This window comes from Monodon monoceros, unplaced genomic scaffold, assembly GCF_005190385.1.
Source record: "Monodon monoceros isolate NGI ecotype Baffin Bay Population unplaced genomic scaffold, NGI_Narwhal_1 Super_Scaffold_5, whole genome shotgun sequence".
Taxonomy (NCBI): domain Eukaryota; kingdom Metazoa; phylum Chordata; class Mammalia; order Artiodactyla; family Monodontidae; genus Monodon; species Monodon monoceros.
The window spans coordinates 24,585,716-24,606,787 of record NW_021703782.1 but is presented as its reverse complement, the minus strand read 5'-3'; the positions used below and the strand labels follow the sequence as shown (position 1 = coordinate 24,606,787).

Sequence of the window (21,072 nt, the reverse complement as noted above, 5' to 3'; positions counted from 1 at the left end):
AATCAAATTAACACATGCTGGCACTAGGTATCATGAGGCATTTGGTTGGCGCCCCTCCATGGCCCAGGGCTCGGGTAACAGAGCAGCCCAGTCCGCCCTGTCCATCCTCATCCTCGCCACCTGAGGCTGAGGGCTGGGGAAGGAGGGAAGATGGGCAGGGGCAGGTGTGGGGACCAACACCACCCAGGCAGGGGATGGCAGGAGGGGTTCAAGGTAGGGAGTTCTGGAGAGAAGTAGTGGAAGGCGGCCAGGGAGGGAGGGAAGGGGAACACGTGGCAGGGGATATCTGGAGGTGGGCACTGGGGGACACAGCAGGGGTCATCTGGGGCAGGTAGCCCACATGGAGGGGTGAGGCCGAGGCCCACAGGGGTCTGAGAAGGCGGCCTGAGCAGGACCTGGGTCTTGGGTTGGACTCGGGAAGCCAAGAGCCCACAGGGTCAGCCCCAGTTACACATGCTGTCATGCCTTGTGTTGGAATCATCTAGAAAACACTCCTGAGAAAAGGAATAAGACTCAAACATTTAATATTGTTGAGCACCTTTGTACAGTGAAGGTAAAGTGCTTGTTACATAAGTTATACACAGTGAGAAATAAACACTTAGAAAAGCCAGCCAGCTCCAGGGCAGCAAGCAGCCAAGGTGGGCAGGGATGGGATCGGTCAGAGCCCCCCCAGGTCATCTGTGAGGAAGGCCAGCAGGAAGCGGCTGACGTGCCTGTCGACGATGACAGGGGAGAAGCCCAGGACACGCCTGGCCCCTGGCAGCACCTTGGGGTCTGGAAGACAAGGGGGTCTCAGAACCCATCGAGAAGGCGCCTTCTCTCAGCCTCATGGCATCGCCAGCCCCACACCTGAGTGATGTGGGGTCCCCATGCCGAGTGGGCCTGCTTGGCACTGGCTCCCCACACAGGACCTCGACAAGGTCAGCATGGCAGGAAAGGAACCGCAGGACTGCCACGCTGGGCCACAAGTAGGGGGCCTCAGGTGTAGGCCTCCCTCCATCCGGCAGGGCTCTGCCCCATGGTCTGGAGAGGACTGGGCTGAGGCTTGGCCAGGCAGCACCCACCTGGGGGGCAGCAGTAGACGAGGAGTGCCAGCCCTGCGGCCAGGCCGAGACAGGTCAGGAAGGCCACGGGTCCTGGGGAGAAATGCACGTGAGCAGCTCCCCGAGCCCAGGAGGGCGGGAGGGGTCCAGAGGCCTCGAGGGACAGGCTCACACCCTGTGCGGGGGTCAGCTGGGCAGGGACACACCCAGTGAGCACCCTGAGGGGGTCTGTCCAACAGGAAGCCAGGAACGGAACCAGACTTGGAATGGAGAAGCCCCCAAGGCAGAGATGGAGCCTTGGGTGGGGGAACAGAGAGAAGGGACATGGGAGGCGGTTACCCCTGTCACTGAGCTCACGGCCTGCGGTGCCCGAGTCTAGCTCTGTGCAATCTGAGTTCTCTGGAAACAAAATCACAGGGTGCAGTTAGTCGTGGGTGGGCCAGAGGGTAAGGTGGTTGCCCCGCCCTCGGGAAACCAAGGGGGCTGTCGAGCCCCCTCCCCCAGACCACCCAGGCCCCTCAGGTTGTGCCGGTGCTAAGCCCTCCAGGCTGTGTTTGGGGGAAGTCAGCGCCAGGGAGGGAACCCTGCACAGTTTTGTGTCTTCTCCTTTTGTCCACTTCATGAGAACTTGAGGACCATGGAGTAGGGGGTTCATTGTTCCCTGGCAACCACAAGGCACCAAACACAGCGCAAACACCTGCCTGTCCAAAGTCTGATGATGTTGATGTGAGGCCAGGGCGCTCCTTCTCTTTCCCCAGACCCCACTGGGGCTCCCCCTAACCAGCCAGCTGCCAGACAGCCCTGAGGGCACCCTGGTAGGTACTTGACTCCAGGCAGGCTGTGTGGTCCTGACCTGTGGTGACAGGACCGCCCCATGCTGGAGCTCAGGGCCCAGTCCTGCCAGCCTGTCCTTGGGGGCAGGGACACTAGCCCCAGGTCCAGCCGAGTGGCCTGAGGCGAGCCACCTCTTCCCTCCTGGCCTCCAGCCTCTCATCTGAGGACTGAGGGACAGTAGCCACTCCTCCTGGGGACCTGGGTGCAGAGGCCTCAGGACTGAGCTGCCATCCCCGCTTGTACCTTCCCTGCACCCAACCTGGCAGCTCAGAGGACCCCTCGGGGCTCACAAGCCTCCCGGGCCCACAGGCCAGACCCTCTAAACCAAAACACATGTGTCTTGGACCAGCCATCTGTGTCAGAAACTGTTCTACAGAAACAGCCATGCCATGAGGATCTACCTGGGCGAAAGTGGACGCAACCTGCGTCGTGGGGGTTGGGGGGGTCAGTTCACTCAAGGCTGGTACAGCCTACAGCCGTGAGCTATTTCTGATCAGAAGTGTAAGGGTTCCCAGATTCATTAGATTACAGAGGGAAGGGCGGAGCTGCATGCAAGAGATGCTACCTTTTGTGTAAAAACTGGCACAAGAAAAAGGGAGACAGAGGGACAGAGAGACAGAGAGAGGGAGACGTGGAGACAGAAACATCTATATTGTCTGAAATACTCTGAGGGCCACACAAGATGCAACCAGAGGGCAGTCTCTGGTGAAGGGCTGAACAAGAAGATGCCGAGGCCTGGGGACTGGGACACGCACTTACGCAGGGCGTGCCGGCTGGGCAGGCAGCTGTGCAGGGGCTGGGCATGGATGTACAGGGCCCGGTAGAACTCCTGGCAGTCCCGCTCACCGCTCCGCTGCAGGTGGCCCAAGAGGTCGCAGAGACGCACTCGCAGAGATACCTTGGGGTTCCGGAACTGGAGGAGGAAGGGGCACAAGACAAGGTCAGGCTGGAGCACTCTGGGCTCAGCACCCAGCCCCAGCTTCCTCAATGGCCGTGATACCATCTAGGTGCTTGGAACATGCACGGGAAGGTAGCAATTGCTACCACAGCCTCATGCACTCCCATGTGGCACCCAAGACTGTGCTGCATGGCCACTAAGCCTTGCACTCCCACTGGAGGCCAGGACACGTCAGCAAGAAAGATGGCGGTGACATTATTCCAAGTGTGGAAACTTAGTGGCTTGCTGACTTGGTTTTCCCATTTGTAAAAAGGGAATAATAAACCCACATGGTAGGGTCATTATAGGGAATCTCTGAGGTAATGATAATTTCTAGTTTACACTCTACAGGAATGTGATTCAAGTTTTAAAAAATAAATCAAGGGTTAAGGAGAAAAAAAGGTGGCTTTTTTGATGTGGTTGACTGAAAAATATGTGGTTGTAAAGGTCAATGGACAGGGTACTTGGCATTGACCCCCAGAACCTGGAGGCCATGGCTCGGTGCTGCCACCTGGTGGTGGTGTACCATGCTACAAGGAACTAGAGTCAAACCACAAAGGTACAGAAACTGCAAAGCAAAGGCAGATAGATGTGCAGCAGAAGCCATGGGTACCTATGAGGAAAGGAACTGTAGCTTTGTGTGTGGAGGAGTTTCCTTTTTCTCATGTAAACAGCTGAGCTTTTCAAATTGTTTTTTTACAATGAATGTGTATTCGACTTTTAATTACAAGATATAAATTTGAGCCCCTACTTTTTAACTCACTGTACTACTTCTGTAACTTAAGAAGCATCTGGGCCAGTAGCAGGGTCCGTGTTGATTCTAGTTCTGTTGAGGATCAATCTCACCTGTCCCTAGGAGAGCCCCCAACCCTCCAAATAGCCCTGCACGTGAAACTGTTACCCTGTGCCAAGGCAGGAAGCTCAGGTCCAAGAGGAGAAGAGCTCGCTCAGTCACCCAGATGGGAGGCAGGTCCTGCACCCCAAAGCCCCGGCTGGTCTCTAGCACCCACCCCCAGCCCCACGGGGGAGGCAGAGAAGTGGGTGGGGCGAGCAAGGAGCACCCACTCTCACCAAGTGTCCCTGAATAGGATGGGCCAGATTACACCCAAACGTTTGCCCACTTTGAACTTTTGGAAGATTCAGAGTGAAGAGCCCTATGGCACTGGGTAGGGCCTGTCTGGTATCCCTGATCCCAGCACTCCCCCTGTTCCCCCTCCCAGGTTTGTCTCATGTTGTGGCATGTTATCACATGTCTCCTGTGATCCTCCCAGCATTTCTGGAAGGGGCCAGAAGGCCTGATGACATATAAAGAGACTAAGGCTCAAAGAGCTGATGTTCTGGGCCCAAGGTCACCCTAAGGAGACAGGTTTTCACCTCCAAGCTGTCCTGCCCCCCGCTTCTCCCAGCCCAGAGAGGAAAGGGATGGGAAAGCAGCCTCAGGTTCCTTGGCACCTTTTCTGCATCCTTGTTGCTGAGTATCTGGGGGTAGTAGCGGTTCAGCTGGAGGATAATCCTGTCCACCTGCTGCTCACTCAGGCGCCCAAGGCCTGTGAGGAAAGGCCTGTCCTGGGCCAGGCGGTCACAGTAGGTCTGCTCTGAAACAGAAGCATAGAACACAGAGGGAATGAGCCAGCTCAGCCCAAACAGGGGGTGGCGAGACCCGCACACCATGATGCAGCCATGGCAGGGACCCCTCGCAGCAAGGTCCCCATGCCCACCGAGAGGCGTACCAGCTGTAAGCATCTGGACAACTGCTGACATCCCAGCTCACGCACAGCCCAGAGTTCCCCCATGTCACGCCAACACCCTTGCCAGAAAGTGGGGTGGGTGGGTGCAGTGATAAAGGTTCAGAGTGCTCAAAAGCAGAGCAGAGCCTCTGGCTCCTATCTTTTATGCCTGAGAGCTTATCGCAAAAAAAACTCAGAAGGGCGAAGAATCTGCTGTCTGTTGGGCCCCCTCAGTGCCCTCTGGAAATAGCCAGGCCTGAGGAAGGGCACGGGCAGCCTGGAGAAGGCCCAATCTCGAAGCTCCTACAATCGCTGTTGTTGTTTGGAGTGGCCTGTGCTGGCATGGCCACCAGACACAGTGTATCTGCAAGGCCTTGAAAAGCTGCCACCAACAGCAGACCAGCATGCTTGCTGCCCAGGAGGCTGGGGAATGCCTTTTCTTTTTTTCTTTCAGAATCACCATTAAAGCATCACTGTTGCACTATCTTTCCCATTAAGAATGTCCCTTAGAATGACAAGTCTTTAAAGGCAAGGGGTGGGGAGAGGTTGGTGGGCAGTTGACAAAGAAATCTCTGAATCTCTGAGGGAGGGTCCCAAGTTCCTGCAGCACTAGCTGCCTGAACAAGTGCACCACCTTACCTACCTGTGGCAGCTTGTCCTGTTTCCTGGTGGACCCAGGGGATGGGGGATAGGCAGAGCTGTATAGGAGGAGAGTTTTTGTATGTGACTGAAGTTAAGTTGGTATCAATTCAAATTAGATAGCTGTAACTTTAGGGTATTATGTATAATCCTCATGGTAACCACAAAGAAAATGTCCATAGAATATACACAAAAGGAAATCAAAATGTGTTACTACAGAAAATCAACACAAAAGATGGGAAGAAATGAAGGAAAAAAAGCTATAAGACATACAGAAAACAAATAGCAAAAAGGCAGAAACAAGTTATCCCTTATCAGTAATTACTTTAAATGTAAATGGATTAAACTCTCTAATCAAAAGACATAGATTAGGAAAGTGGATTTGTAGTATCATGATTTATAATAAGAAATATATATTTGATCTTTGTCCCAATTCCTGGCACACAGTTTCTAAAACCCAAGGAATTTCCTAAGTGATGAGAGCTGTGAAGGTGAAAGGATATCTTGTTACTCATAACAAGCCCCTTCCAACCTCATCTGACTTTGTATTAATGAGGTGATTTTGGGAAAGCCCCTAAATAACCACAGGGTGGGAGCTGATTGCCAGTGGAACCGACCACGTAATTCGAGGGGTGGAACTTTCAGTCCTCCCCATCTCACTTGCCCCTGCAATGTCTGGGGAGGGGAGAGGGGCTGGAGGTTCAATCAATCACCAGTAGTCAATGATTTAATCAGTCATGCCTACCTAAGGAAGCCTGCATAAAATCCCCCCAAAATGGGGTTTGGAGCACTCTAAGTTACTGAATATGTGGAGGTGCTGAGAGGATGGCCTGTCTGGGAGGAGCATGGGGCTTCCATGCTTTGCTTCTCACATGCTTTGCCCTACGCATCTTTTCCATCCGGATGCTCATTTGTATCCTTGAAATACCCTTTGTAACAAACTGGCAATAGTGTTTTCCTGAGTTCTGTGAACTATTCTAGCAAATAGGGTCACAAGGAGAGGGTCATGGGAACTCTGATTTATAGCCAGTCAGTTAGAAGCACAGGTGACAACCTGGATTCATTATTGGCATCTCAAGTGGGGGCAATCTCGTGGGACTGAGCCTAAAGTTAACCCATGGGATCTGACACTATCTCTGGATAGATGGTGTCAGAATTGAATTAAATTATAGGACTCCCAGTTGGTGTCCACCAAAGAACTGGAAAATTGCTTGGTAGGGGGAAAAACCCACACATTCCACAACCAGAAGTGTCAGAAGTATTGAGAAATATAAGCGTTGTATGTAAGAGTAGAAGAGGAACAGAATTTTTTCCTCTCAGGATTTAAAAAACATGATTTAACTATATACCGTATTCAAAAGACTCACTTTAGGTCTAAAGACAGAAAAAGGTTGAAGGTGAAAGAATGGAACAAGATATTCCATACAAATAGTAACCAAAAGAGAATTTACATTGCTATACTAATATGAGAAAAAAACAGACTTTAAGGCAAAAGCTGTTATGAGACAAAGAAGTACATTATATATTAATAAAGTGATCAATCACCAAGAAGTTAGAACATATATGCACCAAATATCAGAGCCCCAAAATATTTAAAGCAAACATTGGCAGAATTGAAGGGAGAAATAGAAAGCTTTATGATAATAGCTGGAGACTTCAACAGACCACTTTCAATAATAGAATAACCAGACAGAATATCAATAAGGCAATAGAGGATGTGAACAGCCCCATAAACTAATGATACCTAACAGACATAGACACAACACTCCACCCAACAGTAGCAGAATATACACTCTTCTCAAGTGCACAGGGAACATTATCCAAAATAGACCACAAAACACAGTTAACCACAAAATGTGTCTTAATATATTTTAAAGGATTGACATAACAAAAGGATCTTTTCTGATCACATGGAATAAAGCTAGAAATCAATAACAGTAGGAAAACTGGAAAATTCACAATTATGTGGACATTAAACAACAAATGCATCAAAGAGAAAATCACAAGAGAAATCAGAAAATACCTTGAGAAAAATGAAAATAAAAATACAGCATACCAAAATTTAAGGGATGCAGTGGAAGCAGTACTGAAAGGAAAATTTACAGCTGTAAATGCACATACTAAACTAGAAGATCTCAAATCAATAACCTAATGTTACATCTTAAGGAACTAGAAAAGGAAAAGCAGACTAAACCCAAAGCTCGTAGAAGGATGGAAATGATAAAGATTAGAGTGAAGATAAATGAAATAGAAAAACAATAGAAAAACAGAAAAACAAAACCAAAAGTTGGTTCCAGAAAAATCAACAAAATTGGCTAACCTTTAGCTAGATTAACAAAGAAAAAAAGAGAGGAGATTCAAATTACTAATATCAGAAATATTACTATGAATTTTACAGAAATAAAAAGGATTATAAAAGAATACTGTGGACATTTATACCAACAAATTGGACAACCTAGATAAAATGGACAAATTCCTAAAAACACACAATCTACCGAAGCTGAATGATGAAGAAACAGAAAATCTGAAAGGACTTATTACTAATAAGGAGATTCAATCAGTAGTTAAAATGGTCTCAACAAATAAAAGCCCAGAATCAGATGGCTTCACTGGTGAATTCTACCAAACATTTAAAGAACTAATACCAATCCTTCTCAAACTCTAAAAATAAAGTTACCATATGATGCTGCAATCCTACTCCTGAGCATATATCCAGAGAAAACTCTAGTTTGCAACCCAATGTTCATAGCAGCACTATTTACAAAAGCCAAGACATGGAAGCAAGCTAAATGTCCACTGACAGATGAATGGATATAGAAGATGTGGTATATATACATACACAATACAATATTACTCAACCATAAAAAGAATGAAATAATGCCATTTGCAGCAATATGGTTGGACCTAGAAATTATCATATTAAGTGAAGTAAGTCACACAGAGAAAGACAAATATCATGAGATATCACAGTTATACGTGGAATCTAAAAAAATGACACAAATGAGCTTATTTACAACACAGAAATAGACTCACAGACATAGAAAACTTATGGTTAGCAAAGGGAATGGGGGAGATAAATTAGGAGTCTGGGATTAACATATACACACTACCAAATATAAAACAGATAAACAACAAGGACCCACTGCATAGCACAGGAAACTATACTCAATATCAGGTAACAACGAATAACGTAAAAGAATCTGAAAAAATATATATGTAGGGGGCTTCCCTGGTGGCGCAGTGGTTGAGAGGACGCCTGCCGAAGCAGGGGACACAGGTTCGTGCCCCAGTGCGGGAGGATCCCACGTGCCGCGGAGCGTCTGGGCCCGTGAGCCATGGCCGCTGAGCCTGCGCGTCCGAAGCCTGTGCTCCGCAACGGGAGACGCCACAGCAGTGAGGCCCGCGTATCGCAAAAAAAAAAAAAATATATATATATATATATATATGTACATATGTATAACTAAATCACTTTGCTGTACACTTGAAACTAACACACACTCTAAATTAACTATATGTCAATTTAAAAACTTAAAAAAAGGAATAAAATACTTAGATTATATTTACCCAAGGATGTGGAAGACTTGGACACTGAATCTGCAAAACATTGCTGAAAGAAATTTTAAAAGACACAAATAAATGGAAAGACACATCCCATGTTCATGGGTTGGAAGACTTAATATTGTGAGGATGACAATACTACCCAAAGTGATCTAGGAATTCAGTGTAATCCCTATCCAAACCCCAATAAATGTTTTTTGTTTTTCATCCTAAAATTCATATGGAATCTCAAAGGACTTTTATGGCCAAAACTATCCTGAAAAAGGAAAGAAGGTGGATGACTCATTACTTCCTGATTTCAAAATTTACCACAAAGCTACAAGAATCAAAACTGTGGTACCAACATAAGGACAGACATATAGAACAATGTAATAGACTAGAAAGTCCAGAAATAAACCCTACTTTGAGTGGGAAAAAAAAAGAGTGAAGACAACCCACAGAATGGGAGAAGTATTTGCAAAGCATGTATCTGATTAGGCATTAATATATACAGAGAGAGGAGATAAAAAGAACTCCTATAACGCAACAACAACAAAAAATCCTATAAAGTAACCAATACAAAAATGAGCAAAAGACTTGCATAGATATTTCTCCAAAGATGTACAAATGACTACTAAGCATATGAAAAGATGCTCAACAACACTAGTCATTAGGGAAATGCAAATCAAACTACAATGAAATACCACTTCATACACATTAAGGTAGAATAAATACATGGAGAGAGAGGGAATATGAATATGAGGATGAGGAGAAATTGGAACTCTCATGCATTACTGGTGGGCATGTAAAATGGTACGGCCACCATGGAAAACAGTATAGCTATTCCTCAAAAAGTTAAACAAATACTTCAGCAATTTCATTCCTCAAAAGAACTGAAAGCAGAGACTCAAACAGGTATGTGCACACCAAGTTCAGACTAGCATTATTCACAAAAGCCAAAAGGTAAAAACCACCCAAGTGTCCACAGACAGATGAATAGAGAGATAAAATGTGGTATACATACAATGGAATATTATACAACCGTAAAAGGGACAGAATTTTAGTACATGGATTTGACAACATGGATGACTGTGAAAACATTATGCTAAGTGAAATGAGTCAGACACAAAAGGACAAACGTTGTATGATTCCACTTACATGAACTATCTAGAATAAGCAAATTCTAAAGACAGAAAGTAGAATAGTGATTACCAGGAGCTGAGGGTAGGGGAGAAAGGGGAGTTATTGTTTAATGGGCACAGAGTTTCTCTTTGGGATGATGAAAAGTTCTGGAAATGCATAGTGGTGACAGCTTCACAACACCGTGCATGTATTTAATGCCACTGAAATGGTTAAAATGGTAAAATTTTATGTTCTGTATATTTTACCACATACATACGTATAAAGGTGAATGGATAATATGTTAAACTGTGGTTCAGTTTAGTAAGTTACAACGGAATATAATTCAGTGATGAAAAGACCTATGAAGTCACAAAAAGACCTATGAAGTCACAAAAAGACATGGAGGAAACTTAAATGCATTTTGCTAAAGGTTAAAGAAGCCAATTTGAAAAGGCTATATACTATATGATCCCAAGTATATGATATTCCAGAAAATGCAAAACTATGGAGAACAGTCAAAAGATCAGTGGTTGCCAAGGGTTAGGGAAGAGGGAGGGATAAATATGTAGAGCACAGATTTTTAGCCAGGTAAAACTACTTGTATGATACTGTAACGGCGGACACAGGACATTACAAATTTTTCAAAACTCATGCAATATACAACACAAGAACTTTATTTAGTAATACCTAAAGTTATTAATATTCTATCAATATTGGTTCATTAAGTGCAACAAACATACCACACAAATGCAAGATGTTAATAATACAGGAAATGGGGTGTGGGGACCCTCTGTGCTATCTGCTCAATTTTCTATAAACTAAATATGTTCTAAAAATAAAATCATTAATTAAAAAGAAATCCTATTTGGAAATTCCGTAGCTGAATTTTAAAGAAAGAAAATGAGAGTCACAGAAAGCAGATGAATTCTTGGATTGGGTGGGGTTCCCTGGAAAGGAGCATGAAGGAACTTTCTAGAGTGATAGAAATGTTCTGTCTTGATTAGGCCTGGGCTGGTTGTTCCAAGGGTGCATTCATTAGTCAAAACTTATAGAATTATTCACTAAAAATGAGTGTATTTGTAAGTAAATACTACCTCAATAAGGTTGATCTTTTTAAAATAGGGTCATTGAGGTGGAACAAGTGGGGCCTCCTCCCTGATTTCTTCCATGGGGCCAACTCAACAGGCTGTCTTTTTCATCTCTCTCTCCTCCTCCTGGATGGTCTTTTCTCCCCCAGAATATGAATTTCTATCTTCTGATTCTCTGAGCCTCTGAAAGTCAACCTTGAAAATGGACTTGTCAGCAGCTCCAACTTGGTGAAGAAGCCATGGACAGGGATGCAGAGAGACCTGCCACCACCACAGGGCCGGACCCTCCTGGTCACCTGGCTTCAGCACCTACAACCTCTCTGATTAAAGAGTTAATATTGGCCATAGTTCATGGAGTGTGCCCCAAGCTTGGGCATTCTGTGGGCTCTAGGCATACAGATAATCGTCATTCTTCCATCAGCTCTGCTACACAAGCATGACTACCACCCCCATTTTCAGAAGAAGAAACTGAAGCACAACGAGTAGGCTTATCTGAGACCTGCCTAAGACCTCAACCAGCTAGGGAGTGATGTATCGAGGTCAGGACCCAGGCACAGCACAGTGTTGGGGCCAATTCTTGACATCTAAATTTTCTGCCTCTCTAATCAACCTACTAATTAACTATGCAATTAGCTGCATCATGTCTGTTCCTGGCCAAGCCATAGGCTGTCTTGCCCAGCACTACCAGTGTGTGCACCTGTGCATAGTGCCAGCACACACTAAGCACTCACTAAAGAGTTTGGGAATGAATGGACGTAGGTCCAAGGCTCAAGGGCAAGGGCTGTCAGTGGATGGTGGCCAGCATCTTGCAGTGGCTCCTCCTACCCTGCAGGCTGCTAGCCAGGTGGGGCCTCCATTGCCTGCAGCTGCCAGGCACGGATGGCATAGCCTGGGGGCCAAAGCTCTGGGCTCTGCTGTGCGCTGTGCACACAAACCACACCCAAGCAGCCATTCAGAGGCATGAGAAAGCACAAAAAAGGAAACCACTTTGGTCCCAAGTGCTGATAAACAGTCCCAGACAGTTTTTACAGGACAAAGGAAGAGGAATGCTCTGGCATAAAATTCACCAGACCTTCACCAGCAACCTCTGCTAAGCCCTACCTCCCCCATCATCTTGCCCTCCTGGCAGCACCACAACCATGGACAACCCCGCCCCCCCGCCAACCTGTTAGCCTGGCTTGGCAATAGAGGCCCTGTGGGAGCTGGCCTCACTTGCCCTCACCGGGCCTTGCAGGCCCCTGAGCCATTCCTGCACAGCAACCCCCAACTGCAGTGTACTGCCCAGGATTCCTGCCCTTGGCACAAGAATACCTGTCCCTGTGGTTTCCGCCTGGCTAACTCATGCTCACTGCCCTCCCGCCAAGAGACCTTCCTGAGCTCCCCTGCCGCCCCACCCAAACCAAAGTCCAGATGCTTGGACCTCAACCTCCCCTCCCAAATTGAATCTCCCAGAATCCCCTCCTGTCCCAGTGCCCAACCTGGCCTCAGGCATGGAGTTGAGATGGCGCACTCCCCAGCACACCACAAGGCAGGGACTGGTTCTGCAGCAACAGCAATTGCTGCAGTGACACTCGGCCAGTGCTGGCCCTGAGCAGACGCATCAGGCCCCACACACTCTCTGCAACCCTTTGTAGAGGCCCCAGAACCAACATGAGGCAGTTTCCTGTTGGTGCATGGAGACAGTGAGCCAGGAACTTGAGGCCCGCAGCCTTGCAAGCCTGCCCATTTGACCCTCCCAGGCCTGTGCTCTCTGGGCCCCAGTTCCCCATACCAAAAATGAAGGGCTCTTTGGGAAGAGGTCTCTAGAGGCCCAGGACACAGAGATGGCAGGGAGAAAGGGGATTGGTGGGCCTGGGCAGGGTCTAGCCCTGGCTCTGCCACTGACTGCCCTAGCAGTCTGGGGCACCTGCCCAACCTGACACTTTATTTCCTCATCCACACATAGAGATATTCCACTTTTCCCCATACAGCAGTTCTGAATGGGAAGCACCTGATGCAAGACCAGGTGCACAATAGGTACAACAGACCCTGGAACAGTGCAGCGGTTGGGGGCGCAGATCCCTGAGCAGTCGAAAATCCACACATTACTTTACAGTCAGCCCTCCATATCCATAATTTTGCATCCAAGGATTCAGCCAACCTGAGATCATGTAGTACTATAGTATGTATCGAAAAAAATCCACATATAAATGGACCCTCACATTTGAAACCTCAAAGGGTCAACTCTACTCAGAAACAGCAGCCACAGATAAAAAGATTCAGAGAGATGACAGGGGAATGCACAGCAGCTGGGGTCTCTTCTGGCTAAGACTGGGACACTGGTGTCCTGGAAATCACCAGGTTCCTGCCCATGAAATCCTATTTGTGTGCAGGACTCAGGCTGGAACTCCAGTGAGTTCTGGGGAGAGAACAGGGACTTCTGGGGCCTTCCTGGCCCCGTGGGCCACCCCTAGGTAACTTCTACCTCATGAAGCAGCCTGACCATGCTGTCATGGGCTCTGTCACCAGCCTGTCTCTTCTCATGGAGCTTCTCCTACAGGAAAAGGTCCATAGGGAAGGGTCACCCTGCTCAGTTAGGGTCAGGAAGGTGGTGGGCGGGTCCCCACTCCAGAGAGGCCCTTGGCGGATGACTGGGCTGGAGAACCCATCCAGGGAAAAGAAGGAGGGACTGGGGCAGTTCAGTATGGGGCACAAAGCCTTCGGGGACCGAGTCGGTATCCACAATTCCCCTGGGCCTGTCGCTGGGCAAGGGGTGCAGCCTGGGAGGCACCACAGAGTCCCATGGGTACCACACACTGCCCAGGTATGCACCACCTGTTGGGCATTCTTCTCAGGTAGCTGTGACGACGGAGTGTCTATATTTCCTGATAGAAGCACAGTAGAATCATTTTTATTTTCACCTCCCACTGTCAGGCCTCAACCCTAGCTCCCCCACCCGCCCATGCAGCATCTCCCCACCTACAGACGTGCACTGGCCGCTGCCCTCCCGGAACCACCCACGACGTGGCCCCCACCCACTAGAACCTTCTTCCATGGCCTGACCTGGCCTCAGAACCATCCCAGGCCCAGCCTCTGTCCCCCAGAACCCTCTAGGGCCTCACCTGGCCTCGCCGTCCAGACCCCTCCAAGGTGGGGCCCCCAACGCTCAGAAGCCTCCAGGGCATGACGTGGCCTTGCCCAACAGAACTCTCCAGGGCTTGTCCATGGCCCCCGCCCCCAAGAACCCTCCAGGACCCGGAGTGGCCTCGCCCCCCAAGAACCCAGCCCCGGGCCGCGAGCCGGCCTACCGTCGTCTCGTCGACAGGACACTTAGTCACGGGCAAGGTCACTCGCCGCCGCGAGGAGCGGCCCCCAGTGTGGCATCGGGACACCCGGACCCTATGGGCCACCGTGGCCGCGCGCCCGTCCCTGTATGGCAGGCACGACCCCGGACCGCTCTCACCTGTCATGGCGGCGGCACGCCGTGCACCCAGCTGGCCTGGCCAGTCCCCCTGCCGCCGTCAGTCAGCCTGGCTGTCCGGCCGCGGCCCGTCGACCCCTGTGACGACCGCCCGCTCTTTCCCTGTGAGCCCCGCCCCCGGCATCGTCGCGGCTAAGCCCTAACCCCGCCCTCACTGAGCCCGCCCCTTCCCGATGGGCCCAGTCCGTAGCGTCGGCTGCGTCGCCTCGAGGGCTCTAAATCCCCATCCCTCTCTCGAGCCCCGCTTCCGAACGCGTGGGCTACGAACGCTGCCGAGCCCTTAGCCCCTCCCCTCACTGGGCCCGGCCTTCCGAGCGCCCGGGGCATCGGCTTTGTCACTGCGAGAGCTCTAAACCCCGCCCTCACTGAGCCCCACCCTCGCGGACATTAGCTCTGTTGCTGCCACAGCTCTTGAGCCCCGCCCCTCGCTGAGCCCGGTCCTCATCAGTTACTGGGCCTCCAGAAGCCTTAAGCCTTGAGCCTAGCTCCCGCCCGCAAGGGGAGCTCTCAGCTCCACCTCTCACTGAGTTCCGCCGCCGCTGTCCTGGGCTACGTCACCACCAGATCCCTGAGCCATGCCCTTTTCCACGCGGCCCCGCCCCCGCCTGCGTCGATGGCGCCGCCGCGACCACTCTAAATGCCGCCCCCATTCTAGCCCCGCCCCCTCCGGCGCCAGCTACGTCGCCGCGCAACTCTGAGTCCCGCCCCTCACCCGAGCCTCACCCGGGTCTCTGGCGCAGCCTCGTTTATACCGTATGTTCTCCGTCCTGGCCTTTACCCACTTTGGACCCGTTCAGTCTTGGCCTCACGGGGCGGCCAGGGTCCGGACCTGGATGAGCGCTTCCGGGCACAGTCCACCGTGCCCGTGCGCCGACCCCTCCACCCCATGAAGGAACTGGAGGATGGGTGCAGCTGTCGGATGGAAACCCCAAAACTCTTGGGCCGAGTCGTGGTGGTCACCACGGGAACCATCCCCGCTCCGAACACTGAAAGTGAGTCTGGCCCGCCTTACTGGAAAAGCCCAGCCGGGTCCTACCCCAGTCCGTGGGACAACACGGGCAGTGCCAACCTGGGGCAGGAGGGCTGTATAGCATGACCTGGGGGTGCACTAGGGGAAGTCCAGGCCTGCTCGAGGTCCCACGGCCGCCCTCCTGGAGGGGGCCTCCTGCCCACCAGTGGAACTGGCCTCACACCCCCTCCCCCATTACTCTGCATCCCTCATGCTGGGTCATGACTGCAGACAAAAAGTGTTGCCTGTGACATCCCAGTAAACATAAATGTTACCCACTATTAAGCTATTAGGCACTGCAGCACCCCCCTTGGGGGGAATTCAGGATGGAGAAAAACAGGATACAGACCCCAGATAGATGAGATACATATCTAAGGAATAATTTCAATAAGCCCAGATTCTTGTATCTTCCCAAACAGAAAAGCACTCAGATCATTAGCTTGACATGTCTGTTTTTGTGATTAGTAATCTTTTGATACTCGACTACATGGGTTTTTTTGTGTTTTTTTTCTTCGGCAAAAACTCTTGTGTATCCTGGCTCCTGTCAACTGGAAAAAATGCACAACCTAAAAGTTGAGAATTATGTTTTATTTGGTAGACTTTCTGAGGATTTCAAGCCTGGGAGGTAGCCTCTCAGATAGCTCTGAGGGACTGCTCCAAATAGGTAAGGGGGGCGCCAGGATATATAGGAGTTTTGCAACAAGGACCAGGTAGTTGGGACATCAAAAGATTACTGTATAAGACTTCCCTGGTGGCGCTGTGGTTAAGAATCCGCCTGCCAATTCAGGGACACAGGTTCGAGCCCTGGCCCGGGAAGATCCCACATGTAGCGGAGCAACTAAGCCTGTGCACCACAACTACTGAGCCTGCTTTCTAGAGTCCGTACTACTGAGCCCGCACGCCACAACTACTGAAGCCCGCACGCCACAGCTACTGAAACCCCTGCACCTAGAGCCTGTGCTCGGCCATGAGAAGCCAGTGCAATGAGAAGCCTGTGGACCGCAATGAATAGACCCCACTCACAGCAACTAGAGAAAACCCGTGCGCAGCAGCCCCAAAATAAATAAATAAATAAAATTTATGTTAAAAAAAAAAAGATTACAGTTTGTTAAAGAAAACCAGGTATCTCAAGTTGATGAATTTAGTGCTTTTCTTTGTATGGGAAGATGCAAGAGTCTGGGCTCATTGAAATCATCCCTTTGATATGCACCTTACCTATCTATGGCCAGTATCCTTTTCTTTCCCATCCTGAGTCCCCTGACGGTGCACTGCTGGGGTTGGCTGCAGTGGCTGAGGGTTTGGGGAGTAAGGGGCAGTCCGTTTGTCTGCATCCTGAGTTCCCTCAGCGCTCCTCATAGGGGGCAGTGGTAGTGGCTGATGACTGCAACATCCTTTTTGTGTGTGTGTGGTACGCGGGCCTCTCACTGTTGTGGCGCCTCCCGTTGCGGAACACAGGCTCCGGACGCGCAGGCTCAGCGGCCATGGCTCACGGGCCCAGCCGCTCCGCGGCATGTGGGATCTTCCCGGACCGGGGCACGAACCCGTATCCCCTGCATCGGCAGGCGGACTCTTAACCACTGCGCCACCAGGGAAGCCCACTGCAACATCCTTTTATGTTTACTGATGCAGCAGGCAACATTTTTCATTCACAGAACAGTTCCTCAGAGCTACCTGAGAGGCTGTCTCCAGGGCTATAGTCCTCACTAGGGTCCCTGAATAAAACATAACTGGCAACTTTCAGGCTGTGTGTTTTTTAAAAGTCAACAGCTCCTAGCATTTACTTCTCTTAGTTCCTTTCACTCTCTAGGAGTAATGTCAGTGGCATAAATGTGGGGTCTAGATGGACAGAGGACACAGTGAGGAAGGGGGGCTCCTAGGCCAGACTCCTTCCTGGGTGGCCAACATTCCATGCCACTCCCACCAAGGGACAGATAGGGAAACTGAGGCTCAGAGCAGCAGATTTCTGGACCTTGCCCCTGTTCAGCAATGCCAGGGCCTCCGAAGTGCAGGATTTTCTAGAGGTACCCCACTCCCTGGTAGACAGGCCCTGTGCCCCTTGGGATGTGCATGCCAGGCAAGCTAGGGCAGGGGATCCCCACCCTGTGAGTGGCAGCAGACGCTCAAAGGGTCAATGGGTGGGCCCTGGGCACTCCCCTCCCCAGATGGGGTGGGGAGTGTGTGCAATGTCTCCCTCCTTGCCCACTGCCCCACTGCCACTGCACGATTCGGATCGAAAGTGAACACTCAGGAAGTTGGGCCATCTGAGGTGGGAGGGCGGGCCTCCTGGGGACCCTCCCTAATCTGCTGAACACTGTGGGTCTCACATGCAGAGGGAAACATCTCCCTGTGTGGACTCACTGGTGCGAACTGACGTTGCTCCCCACCTGTCCCTTAACATCCGGGATGCACTGGCCCTGACCCTCACCCCCACCCCCACTGCTTTCACTTCTGACTTTTGCTTCCGTAGAATTTTGTAATCCTGGCATGCTTTATGTGATCAGAAAGTAAATACAAGTTTAAATCAGGCAGGGAGAGCTCTTCCCACGTGGTTTCTGCACTTGCCACTTGCCTGATCTCCTCAGGACTGCCCTCCCCTCCAACATGTAGGCAAAGTCAAAAAGCAAACAAGAAACTGGGACATGTTAGCAGCTCATCTCCCTAATTAATAAAGAGCTCCTAGAAATCAGAAAGAAAGCAGTCAACATTCATATACTCAGAGAAAGAGGAAATGCCTAAGGAGCTGCTCAATTTCACTCATGATAAGAACATCGTGTTCCATGGGTACAACTGGCACAAATCCAAGACCCTGATCAGACCTTCTGTGGGCCAAGCTGTGGGAACACCTCACCACAGGGCACCACCACAGGCTCCCCATCCTGTCCCCCCAGGCACTTCCTGCTGCCCATCTCCCAACTAGAATGTCAGTTCCCAAAGGCAGGGCCACATCTACTTTGGTCACAGTGCCAGACTTACAGCAGGTGCTCTGTAAATGCACTTAGAGCCTAACTAGATGAGCTGAATAAAGCGGCAAGCACAGGCCAGAGGCAGGAGGAATGCAGCGTGCCTGTGGGCTGAGAAGCAGCCTGCCTGGGTAGAGCTGACCATGCGAAGGGTTGGGGTGGGTGATAAAGGGCCTGAACACTGCGGAGGTGCAAGGGCATTCTCCTCCCACATTCTCATATGGCCAAGGGCCACAATTCATTCATTCAATCATTAATTTATTTAGTAAATATCTCCTAAACACCCACCATGAGCCCAACCAAGAGGTAGATTGTCACTGGGAGAGCAGAGGAGCCCTGATCCCATGGAGCTTCCATCAATAGCAGCAAAACACCTCTGAGTGCAGGTGCTGAGTGTTGTGAAGAGCAGGAGGCTAGAGGCTGCCTGGGGAGGCTGCCAGCCTCCAAGATGGCCCCTCACATTGTTACAGAACTCAGGTTTGGCTGCTCACTGCTCAAAAGTCAATAATTGAGGACCAAGTGTCGATAGAAAAGGTGCTTTATTCTGAAAAGCCAGCAGTCTGGAGAGAAGGTGAACTCTTGTCTGGAGCCCAATTCCAAAGATTCTGCTCAGCCATGACAACTTTTAAAGGGAACAAGGGGAAACGATCTCAGTGAATCATTAATGTAAGAGGTCAGATTCATCGTCATTTTTCCATTGCGTGCAGACCTGCTGGCTTCTCCTGATCTTCCTTTGGATGCTGTCTTGCTCACATGGTCCCCCTAGAATTGGATGTTCCCTTGCCCATGTGGTCTGCCTTGCAAATGTACCAAGGGTAAGATAGAGGTAGAGAGTCAGTCATTCTTTAACTACGTAATTCTTCATTCTTACTCCTTTGAATCCAGGAATGAACACATTAGACTAGGCATTGTGTACATCCAGTAAAGCAAAACTCAGGAGCTGTGTTACATGTTGCCTAGTGATCTCATCTTTCTGATTAAGGTCTGAGGAAAACAGGGATGAGCAGATGGAAAAGGGGCAAAAGAGCTGCTGCAACACACTGGGTCACACCCCTGTGCAGTCTTCTCCGCAGCAAATCAGGCCAGTCTTTGTGACTGGTGAAATGTGGCAGAGGTGATGGTGTGTGACTTCTTCGGCTGGGTCGTAAAGGGGATTGTGGTTCCTGCCTTTCTCTCCTGGATCACTGTCTCTGGGCGAGCCAGCTGCCATGTCATGAGGATGCCCAAGCAGTGCTGAGGAGTATAGGGAGGAGCTGGACCCCCAGCCAACAGCCAGCATCAACTCGCCATGAGGGAGTCCCTGGCTCCAGTCAAGCCTTCAGCAGAAAGCCTGTCCAACATCTGACAGCAGCCTCAAGAGAGATCCAGAGACACAGCCACCCTGCCAAGCCTCACCTGAAACTGTGAGAGATAATAAATGATGATTATTGTTTCGAGCAGAAGGGTGAGGTCAGGTGGTGACAGGCAGGTCACACAGGGTAATACAGGCCAGGCAGCTGGGAGCTGACAACATGAGGGTTATGAGCTGGGGAGGCGGGGTCGGGGAATGCAGATCTGCTGTGATTTATATGTTCTAAAAGTAACCCCCTGTACACACAAAAGTATTGAAAGCAGGGTCTCAAAGAGATGTTTGCACACCCCTGTTCAAAGCAGCATTATTCACTGTAGCCAAAAGGTGGAAGCAACCCAAGTGTCCATCGAGGGATAGATAGATAACCAAATGTGGCATATACATAAAATGGAATACTATGCAGCCTTAAAAAGGAAGGAAATTCTGACACATGCTACAAGATGGATGAACCTTAAATACATTATCCTAAGTGTGCTATTACAATTTATAATGAGAAATATATACTTGGTCTTCATTCCAGTTTCTAGCACAGTTTCTAAAACGCGTAAAATTTCCTAAGTGGTAAGGTAGCCAAAATTCGGTCTCTGTACCCTGGTACCGAATTGAATCGCAGAAACAGTTTTGGGTGAATTAGAAAAGAATAGCTTGTTGGTGGGAATGTAAATTGATACAGCCACTATGGAGAACAGTATGGAGGTTCCTTAAAAAACTACAAATAGAACTACCATACGACCCAGCAATCCCACTACTGGGCATATACCCTGAGAAAACCATAATTCAAAAAGAGTCATGTACCACAATGTTCACTGCAGCTCTATTTACAATCGCCAGGACATGGAAGCAACCTAAGTGTCCATCAACAGATGAATGGATAAAGAAGATGTGGCACATATATACAATGGAATATTACTCAGCCATAAAAAGAAATGAAATTGAGTAGTTTGTAGTGAGGTAGATGCACCTAGAGTCTGTCATACAGAGTGAAGTAAGTCAGAAAGAGAAAAACAAATACCGTATGCTAATACGTACATATGGAATCTAAAAAAAAAAAATGCTTCTGAAGAACCTAGGGGCAGGACAGGAATAAAGACGCAGACGTAAACAACGGACTTGAAGACACGGGGAGGGGGAAGGGTAAGCTGGGACAAAGTGAGAGAGTGGCATGGACATATATACACTACCAAATATAAAATAGCTAGTGGGAAGCAGCCGCATAGCAAAGGGAGATCAGCTCAGTGCTTTGTGACCACCTAGAGGGGTGGGATAGGAAGAATGGGAGGGAGACACAGAGGGAGGGGATATGGGGATATATGTATACGTATAGCTGATTCACTTTGTCCCAGCTTACCCTTCCCCCTCCCCGTG

General features: G+C 49.5%; 1 protein-coding gene across 4 annotated transcripts; it reads right to left on the bottom strand.

Annotated features, from left to right (window-relative positions):
• Positions 1-501: 501 nt before the first annotated feature.
• CARD19 (caspase recruitment domain family member 19) lies at positions 502-14,876 on the bottom strand. 4 transcript variants are annotated; one of them, XM_029203728.1, is made up of 6 exons: positions 14,370-14,876; positions 4,267-4,409; positions 2,637-2,790; positions 1,383-1,442; positions 1,065-1,136; positions 510-774 (listed from the first exon to the last, which is right to left on the bottom strand). In XM_029203728.1, the coding sequence occupies exons 1-6, from the start codon at positions 14,374-14,376 to the stop codon at positions 659-661; spliced, it is 552 nt and encodes a 183-aa protein (XP_029059561.1). In that variant the 5' UTR covers positions 14,377-14,876; the 3' UTR covers positions 510-658. The 4 variants fall into 4 exon arrangements, with proteins under 4 accessions (XP_029059562.1, XP_029059561.1, XP_029059560.1 ...); XM_029203729.1 differs by lacking the exon at positions 1,383-1,442 and having other exon boundaries at positions 502-774; positions 14,370-14,868; XM_029203727.1 differs by having other exon boundaries at positions 519-774; positions 1,065-1,442.
• Positions 14,877-21,072: the final 6,196 nt, after the last annotated feature.

What these genes read in the sequence shown, in the direction of transcription:
- CARD19 (XM_029203727.1), bottom strand. An exon ending in GCAACAAGGATGCAGAAAAG is followed by an intron (nt 2,791 to 4,266) that starts GTGCCAAGGAAC and finishes TTCCTCCTCCAG; the next exon opens with TTCCGGAACCCCAAGGTATC. An exon ending in GCCCAGCCGGCACGCCCTGC is followed by an intron (nt 1,443 to 2,636) that starts GTAAGTGCGTGT and finishes TTTTGTTTCCAG; the next exon opens with AGAACTCAGATTGCACAGAG.